Source organism: Phoenix dactylifera, chromosome 11, assembly GCF_051530095.1.
Source record: "Phoenix dactylifera cultivar Ajwa chromosome 11, Ajwa_hap1_PhDact_Kaust_v1.1, whole genome shotgun sequence".
Taxonomy (NCBI): domain Eukaryota; kingdom Viridiplantae; phylum Streptophyta; class Magnoliopsida; order Arecales; family Arecaceae; genus Phoenix; species Phoenix dactylifera.
In genome coordinates, this window is record NC_143200.1 from 17,769,956 (window position 1) to 17,779,598 (window position 9,643).

General features: G+C 39.2%; 1 protein-coding gene across 1 annotated transcript; it reads right to left on the bottom strand.

The window, feature by feature from the left end:
- Positions 1–5,006: 5,006 nt before the first annotated feature.
- Positions 5,007–9,643, bottom strand: UBP22 (ubiquitin-specific protease 22). The gene is made up of 3 exons (XM_008791672.5): positions 8,339–9,643; positions 6,287–6,402; positions 5,007–5,928 (listed from the first exon to the last, which is right to left on the bottom strand). The coding sequence occupies exons 1-3, from the start codon at positions 9,427–9,429 to the stop codon at positions 5,243–5,245; spliced, it is 1,893 nt and encodes a 630-aa protein (XP_008789894.3). The 5' UTR covers positions 9,430–9,643; the 3' UTR covers positions 5,007–5,242.

A 9,643-nucleotide genomic window follows, 5' to 3' on the forward strand; every position in this document is an offset into this window, starting at 1 on the left:
CCATTCTGGCCCATTTACAAATTCCAAACAAAAAAAATAATTGGACCTGCTGGGTCAGATCTGGAACCAACTTTATAAAGTTGAGTCGGGCCTGGACAGAAATTTAAGCCCGACAGTTGGGTCGGGCCGAGTCTGAGAATAACCATCGGATCTAATTTCTGCTGTAGAGCCCGGTTCGGCCCGAATTTTGATCAGCTCTAGTTGTAGGGCATTGCTCGAAACGATGCGTCCAGTGCCAAATCGAAGAATCTAACCCAGCTATATATGGTTTTTTTTATTGCGGCGGGCAGCAGGTGACAGCTGCCCGGCTGTTGCCCGTCTGCTGCCCGAAACCCTAGACACCAAAGCCAAGTCCGAAAATCTTCAATAAATAGGACGAGGAGGTAGGCTGCCACCGTCGCGGCGTCGCCCACCTTCTTCTTCGCCGTCGACCTCTACGTGTCGTTCCTTTCTTGGTATTTTTTCTTTCTCTTGGGGTTCCATTAACGGCTGCTTGCTGTATGATGCCCTGCAGGGGTTTCATGTTTTGTTATGTTACGTGTGCAAAAACTTCCAATCCGGCTGTGACAACGCTTGGTGGGCAGTCCGGCCACCTTTTGCACAGATCGAACGTGCTTGAGCGCTAGCTTTATTGGGTGGCCATGCTCCATCCAAATAGCCGAGCCATGCAAATATTTTCTTTTTTGAGACAGCATATGGGAACATTTTTTTTTACCTTTTTTTTTAAAACTTATAATGCATCACTTTCATAGATCTCGTTTTGTCTTCTTCTTCTTCTTTTTTTTTTTTTTACCTTTGGTAGTTTTAATGGAGCATTTGTCCTTTTAGATTTTTTTGAAAATCTTTTTCTTCTTTCCTACCATGGTAGGTTTTAATAATGTTTTTTGCTATGAAAATTATTGATTATTTTGTGCCCAAAGATAAGAAAGAGAGTGCTGAAATTTTAAAAATGCTAATTTGGTTTAAAAATTTTAATTTTCTTATTTGCATATTTTTTATGTTCTATGGGTAGATTGCAATCTTACCCTGTCAACACTTTGCTAACACAGTAAAACTTGGACGGTGATATTGATGTTTGTATGAAGAAATATGCAAGCATGCTTTTGTTATCTTCTTGAGAAGAGTAAAGATCAAATCAAGAAAAGGTATATTTGGCAAACAAGTTTAATCAGTGTAATTAGGGCAAAATCCTACGAACTTGTGCTAAAGTATATATATGAAAAAATAATCAAGATTTTAAAGTTTTTTTCCAATCTATTTAGGGCTGGTTTCACATATCCTCAGTTAACAAGTGTTTTCACTTAGGATTATTTTTAATGTTATTTCTTTTTTTTTCCAGATTATATCTGTCTTCTTTTAGTTATTCCTCTTTTTATTCTATATTTTCCTCAACAAAAGTTAAAGGATATCTCTTTATTGGAGTCCAATCAAATGTAGTAAGTAGATGTTTACATTATTTTCAGTCAATTTTTGATCATTTTGTTCTTAGTATATGTAACCTTCACAGCTCTCCGAACAGCTGCTAAATATGCATCAAGAGTATGATTATTATATAATTTGAAATCATATATATACACACACACACATGTATACTAGTATTAGTAAAATAACATACATAAAATTATAATTTTGTAAACATAGAACAACATAAGTTCCATATAAATTGTACAGGATGTGGTTCCATGGATATTACAGTCTTTGTAGCTGTCAATATAAGCTGTTATAACATGGTAATTTTGAAAGTTGAATTGAAAAGTGCTATCCGGCTACCATGATGATCAGGCATAACTCGTTCATGGGTACCATTTATTTCCGATTCTCGTGGTGCGTCTCATCCATCTACATGCTAATAAGATAAATCATGATACGTAGAAAAGTGCTTATATTTTTTAAAAGTTTCCATGTCCCGTTTGCAATAGGCAAAGGGGAGTGCCGGGCAACCATTACATATATTGGCTTGCACAAGAAATTGTCATGTATAGACCTGAATAGTCTTGACAGTACACAACTGAACATCAAAATGTTTGATAAAGCTCGTGAAAATTATAACTGAGGTTCAACGTTACACAAAATCTTCCAAGAACACAAACTCCAGTCTGATCCAAAACATGGATTTAAAGCTAGTTGAATCTAGCTATGGTTGCGATGGACCAATCCAACCCTACTTGTGAGGACTTAGAGGAAGAAATCAAGATACATTTGCAGTTTTGCACTCGTTATCCACCAATGTGGGAGGAAACTCTATGTTTGTATATTGGTGTTTTTTTTTTTCAAGCATTCAACCAAGATAATTCTAATAGATAGCATTTCTACTGGAATAAAAAAGAAAGATAGCAAAATACCAACCGGAACAACCTTTTTTTAATCGTGGTGAGAGCAATTAACCCAGGGTCCTTTGTTTAACTGTCATTTCACATTGAGGCCCTAACGTATCTAGCATCTTATACATAATCTACATACATAGTTAGGCCAGTGATTGGTACACAATTATGCATTTCTCTACACACGGTTATATTTCTTTTAAGCATGGTTATGTATAAATTATTTGGCATAACTCAGGATCTCATTCAAAATGGCTAATCGGAAGAAATTTTTTTTTGAAATTCTTTAATCATAGATAAGTACTCAAGATCTCTCTGACAAATAATCAATGTGGGATTAAATATATGCCTGCATGAATTTAAGTCCCAATATCTTTGTCAAGCTAAGGGTTTAGATCCATTTAAATCTAATCACAAGCATCACAATCGGCCCATGGTCCGCCTTAATAACCCTGTGCTATAGTGTCCCCCAGTCCATATAGGCCATAGGTCAAGGTCCGCTCTGATACCATTTGTCATAACTCAGGACCTCATCCCAAATGGCTAGTCGGAAGGTATTTTTTTAGATTCGTTAATCTTGTATAAGTACTCAACATCTCTCCTACGAATAACCGATATGGAACTGGATACACACTTGCATGGGTCTCATATAACTTATGTCATGCTCCGAACCTGGCATCTAGATCGACCATGTGACATGGCCACATGAACTCTAGAGCGGTGCCCTAAAGTTCATACAAGGCCTAGACAAACAATTTTTTTAATGAATTCCATAAATTTAAATCAACATATTATAGCCAAAAAAGATCCCACTACTAATTCTACATAATCAAATAATTTAAATAGTCAAATACAAAATTTTGATTGTCCATTGGCATCAAAAAATAAACTAGCTAACTAACTAATAATTGTTGTTCAAACTTGATGCCAACCCATCCAAAATCTACATGTCCTGTGACTCTGAAGAAAAATATGCAACAAGAGATACAAGCTTTATAGCCCAGTAAGAATCCCCACACACCCGCACCATCATAATAATATATAATTTTAAAATAACATGAATATCACAAAATCATATTCCGACTATTAGCAATACTCAAAATAAATAAATTTCATATATACAATCAAATATCTATATTAATACCCACTCAAAGTGATACATCATATAATATCTAATTAATTTTTTAGCAGTGATTCCAATAGCTTATTATCAAATTTTCTGCAATCTAATCTAGGTCCAGAACCCTATATCCTTTCAATAACGAGATTAGCCTAAAGTCTACATAGGTTCATTTTAATTGTTTTATGTTTAGCTGTAGACTAATCATGGTCACGTTTTCTGCCCGTTGTAGTACAATCGATAAGTGTCACGTTTTCCGCCCATGACAGGGCAATCAATATAATATAGTTAGTCCAGAGCACCACATCCATTAGCTAATTATGCAAATGTAAGTTATACATTCATCTATCATACTATCAATCATAAGCTTACATGATCAAAACATAATTTCATGAAATCATTATAAAACAATTCTTGCATCTTATTTATATGTGGACAAAATATCTATAATCATACAAACAAATATACAAGAATTCTTACTTCTATGCCGACAACCCAGATAGACTAATTATCTGCCCACATCGCGCTCTACGAACCGGAGTGTGCAGAACCTTGCTCGACGTCCTCTTATCTAGAAGATTGTTCTTCTTCGATATGCTCCCCCGGTCAGATGAACGATCCTTGAGTGTTTCTGGTGGAATAACTAGAGATCTATGACGGGAGACTTAAAATTGCCTTCAAAATCGAGAAGCAAGAATAGTTTTTTTCAGTCAGCAGAAATCAAACATCGTGATAGTTAATCTAGAGGACAGACTTCAATTACTTTGAGGATCTGATTTTGGGTTTATAAAGGGCTCTACAAACTCGTCAACAAAGCATTCTCCTTAACTTTTCTGCCGCATACTATTTTTATGCTATCATTCACATCAAGTTGCCGGTAAGTTTGGAAGTCATGGAAAACACCAAATGCTGGACCAAGGGTTCCTTGAATAGCCTGCAGAGAGAGAGAGAGGAAGAGAGAGAGAGAGAGAGAGAGAGAGAGAGAGAGAGAGAGAGAGTAAACGAACAAGAAGAGGAAGAAGTGGATAAGGGCACAGATAAAAGATGGGCAATTCGCATTTTGTACAGCAACAACAATGAAAGCAGTCAGAAATAGCATTGCCTTTTAGTGGGGACTAAGCTGGAAATATGATCTTTATAGCCAACCCAAATAAATGGAATAAGAAATATTTGTCCATGTTAGGATTTAATGAATCATTAAGTATTGTTTAATCCTAGCGAATAATAAGAGCGTTCTTGGTGGCAAAAACAAGGGACCCTAGAGCTTTCTAAAGCAACCAGTCTAGAGCGCTCTCCGCAAGGGAAGCTGGCTGACAAAAACAAGGGACTCCGGAATGACCTTTCTCAAGCAAACCAGTCTACTAACCTTGGACATTGCTTACCATTTGTGAAAAATACACTAATTACTATGGCACAATCCCATTAACAGACTAGTATGGCATAGATTTCAATTTTAAGATGATCATGGTGATACTTAAGACTGTTTTCTTTCTTCCTTCTGATACAGTTCCACTACAGAACATGCCAACCCTGAATCTGAACAGAAGAATGTGACGCAGAAGGGATGAAAGAATTGTTATAAAATACTTTAGCAATCAAAGAATCATCAATGGTAACCAAAGTATTACATTTTTTTTTTATATGTATGTCATCACCTTCTCTTAGTAGAGAAAGGTCTTCAGTCACTTACTTCTACTGTTATTCTTTGCAAGCAACCAGGAGAGCATGGTTCCCATGGACACCGGCCGATCGGCTCATCTCCCACAACCTGAAGCTATAAGTAGTTCTCCAGGTGAATGGTTCACTTTCCATGCTTCTGCAAGTAATACACCATGTAGACCTGTGAAGCTCGCACTACACCTTCAGTCACTTGGGTGATCCAAGCATCATCACACTTATACCATTGGTCTCTTAGCCGAAGATAAGTGACATAATGGCCTGATTCCAACCTTCCGCTGTGTGTAATAACAGCAAACACCTCAAACTCGGAAGAAAATTCACTCGACATGTCGGATTCATCGCCTTCGAAAGCAAAGATCCTGTTGCCGAACCTGTTCCTTATGATGGATGAAGAGAGGTATGGCATCATGCCGAGCGAAAAGGGGAATTGCAAGTTCTGGTCTATCTTTTTTGATGTTCTTCTGATCAAGGAATGCTCAAATCTTTTTACGTGGAAACACAGGACATATGGAAGCCTTCGGATGGACATCTGCTTCACCGAGTCTTGCCTTACTTCACAGTGTTGGCAGTATAGCTTCTGGTCGGAGCCCAATTTCTCAGGCCTTGTGAAGAGGTCCAAACATCCCATTAAAGTAGAAATTCTGGAATTATCATTAGATTTTACTCCACTGCATGGCTCCAAGTCAAGTGATAGGTCAACACAAGGATCATAAGTGGTAGAAGTGAAACCACAGACACTGCAAGTAACATCCGACCTCAAGACCCCAGAGAATACTCTATGTGCAATGCAATGACAATCTCCAACTCCTGCAGCAGTAACAATAATTATCTAGCAGCTGAACTCTTGAGAAAATCAAAAGCTAAATTCATATAGAATATTTTTTTCGTTTTTAAGGATATGGTACATAATGGCTAATGTTCAAGTCACTGAATGAAAGTGACAACATTCAGATATCACAGTAATGGTAAGCAAGCAGAAATTTCATCTTGGCCAAGAATTTGGCACCAAATCAAAGATTTGTCAGGTCAAGGGCCGTTTGTGAAACATTGTCAAACTTTTCTGGATCATATATTGGTCCATAAAGCTGTCTCATAAAATTGGGATACAACTTGTTGGTTGGATTTGGATACACAGAAAATTTTACTTAGTTATGGTTTCGCCTACCTCTGTTTTGGAGGTCAGGTTGCTCCTTTTCATGAATCCTGTCGAGCATTGCGATGAAAAACTCATGGGCATCCTGCTGCTCATAGCCGGCAAGGTCTGATGAATGCTGCCACCAACTGCAACAGAACCAGGTAATTACAAACACTGCCCTTAAATTTTCACCATCGTGTAATCCAAGGAAAAAGGGAAAGGAATATGTTTATACAGATCATATCAGAAATAAGTCTGAAATGGAGGATGGAGAACAACTCCAAAATGATTTATCTGACTAGGCTACAGCAATCTAAGTGTATGATTCAGTATAATTGATTGGAGATAATAATTAAATAAGTTTTCCCTGATTCCTTGAAAACGAGTTGGCTGTTTTTATCTAGAATTTGTGAACCCCCATTTTAACAGAGCTTTATTCATTGTCAAATGCCTATTTTGTGCAATCTAAGCTGTCCATTCATTAAATACCTGAAACAAAAGGAATTAACATGGAATGAATAACAAAAGCAAATCGCAAATAACTTTGAAAGACATTCCAATTTATTGATTCAACAGTGGGATTTCCTTCAGATTACTAATATGGGTAGTCTAAGGTCCTGGTCCTGTACAAATGACTGACACAGTTATTTCAGGTGTGTATGCAGATCATGTATTCCACGAATTTTACTTTTTCTCTTTCCTTGCACTAATCTAGCTGCATGATGCTGTTAGTAATTAAAGCGTAACCTTAGCTTCAAAGCTTGCTAGAGTATCCATATTTATATATATAGCAGAAGATTGTCTATGCACAAAAAAATTACTTGATATACACAACTTTGACATGGGTCTTTCTAAACAAACACACCCCATTATAAAGTCACAAGAGCTTAAATCCCAAATTGTTCTCAACAGGGAAAGAAAAGAAAGAAAAAAATGATGATCAAGGACATTAGACATCAATAATTAGTTACTTGTTTTGTCCATTTTTATACCCATTTTTCTTTGTTCTCGTTTATATTGTCATGTTGGTGGTATTCTTTAGTGTGCTTACTTTACCACACCAAGGTTCCACAATGTAACTGTTTTAATTAATATTTTCCAAGAAAATATAACGACATAAAAATCGACTTCCACAAACTCCAACTAGTTTTGAAGTTTTCTCCACTGTTCCATTTCATATTATTAAAAGGTTATTCCTCTGCTAAGGGACCTGCATCAATCAACAAGATGACATCTGAAACCTCCAAACCAAGAGGAAAATGGAGGAAAAGATCAGTGAAGGACGCGGTTATGTAGTTACAAGAGAATTGCTCAAAACCATTAGCTGGTATACAAAAGGCCATAGACAGAGATAAGCAACATGAAATGAAGAAATCAAATAGTTTACAGTGTAAGGACATCAAATGAACCTTACTAATGGCCGAGCCAATATTGAGTTGGCATGTTCCCTTCATCAGCAAGCTTGTCCAAAAATCCTTTGAGTGCAGCAGGATTATGCTATCTAGCGCTATGCATTTTGTCACTAGAGTTTCAATTTGCGGGCAGAAAAAAGAAGTAGCGACTGAAGAATAGCACAACAAAAAGAGCATGTCTTCAAATCTTGCAGAGTGAGTGCAGAGAGAGCTTAAGATACAAGATATAGTCCCAAGAGGGTCATTTGATACTATAGGCGGTCTACAAATGGCTATATCCAATAGAGATGAGAAGGATATACTAAGAAATGCAAAAGGCTTGAAGCATAAATAGATCAAACAGACCTTTTAAACTCCTCGATGCTTAACATCAATTATATCAAAGCTGTAAATTATATCAATTGAGCTTCTCAATTTAGAAAATGGAATGGAAGTGCCGAAAGTCCTCAAGAATCTGCTAAATGATCAACCAGAATGCTAGCTTACATCATTAAGCAACACATTTACATCCTATATCAATAAAATTCATTCTGTTTTCATCTCTAAAGAGCCTTTGAAAAAACCACTACCATTACTAAATGCTAGCTAATGAAACTCTCGGCATATCCAACCCTCGAAATCCATCAATTACGAAATAAAGCATATAAATGCAATCAAAAAAATGCCTCACCTGTACAGAAACCGAGCAGGGCTATACGGCGTCCGATCCCCAGAAAATACCTCCGAGAACACGCCAGCTACATCACAAGCCAAACATGGCAGCTCCCCTGACACCATCCCCCGCCTCCTCGTCCTCCTCCTTCCCCGGCAGCAGAACTCCCGGCCATGGCGATCACTCAAGAAGTAATCTTTCAACGGCGGCGTGTGGAGCAACGCCTGAAGAACGGAATTCATGGAGCAAGTACTACCCAAATTATTCAACCCTCTGAGCCCCCACGGGTGGCAAGGTTGGATCTTTACCACCCGGCCTGCGCCGAAGCACTCCTCCCTCAATCCCCCGTCCTTAAAATTCACCGGATCCGCCCTCCTCTTCCGGCCGCGGCCGCTCGCCCGGCGCTCCGGCAGCTTCACGATCTGCTTCACCATGACGGCGATATCGAAGTCGGGATCGTAGACCTGGTCGGCGCAGCGGCAGCAGAAGAGCTCGGCTCGGTCGACGTCGACGGCGATGTCGTGGCCGGGGTTGGACCGGGGATGGGCGGCGGCGTGATCGGAGCAGGAGACGGAGGAGCAGATCAGGCAGAGGTAGAGGCGGCCACGGCTGAGGGAGCAGAGGGCGCACCGGTGGATCAAAGACGGGAGCTTTCCGATCGCCGTGCGGCCGCTGGGGGCGGTTCGGAGGTGGGCTTGCAGGGAGCTATAGCCCTTCAAGCCGTGGGTTTGGCGATACTCGGCGAGGTGGGAGCAGGGGTCAGGATTGGCGAAGGAGGGGTTCCGAGTGGAGGTCATCTTCTGGCGGGGAGAAAGAGGACGGATTTGGATTGGAGAAGGTATTGATATTGAGGAAAATGGAAGAATTGAAGGAAAAACGAGGAGAGGTGGGAGCTTTTTCTTCGTTAGGGGTCTGCGTTTTGGCGGAAGGTTTGGGTTTTTGGGGATTTGGCAGGTTATTGGAGGAGACAAGATGGGATCTTTGGTTCCGTAATTCCGGTTAGGGGCGTTGGATTTGGGGAAGAGAGAGAGAGAGAGAGAGAGAGAGAGCCTTTGTGATGACCGACTTATGTTTTTGGGTCTTTCTGAGCCTGGGCTTTGAGTGGACATTGGGATTGTTTAAGATTAAGGCTGCGAGGAGAGAGGCATAGTGGACCAATAAGGTATTAAAAAAATCTCTGTAATTTAATAGAAAAACCTTTTCCGGCAACAAAAGGAAAATTCTGACGTAATTTTTGTGCAAAATTCTGCACGTAAACTCCTTGGAATCAATATTTTCACCCATAATTACAACTCTTTTCACTCGTTTCCATGGTTCCAATAG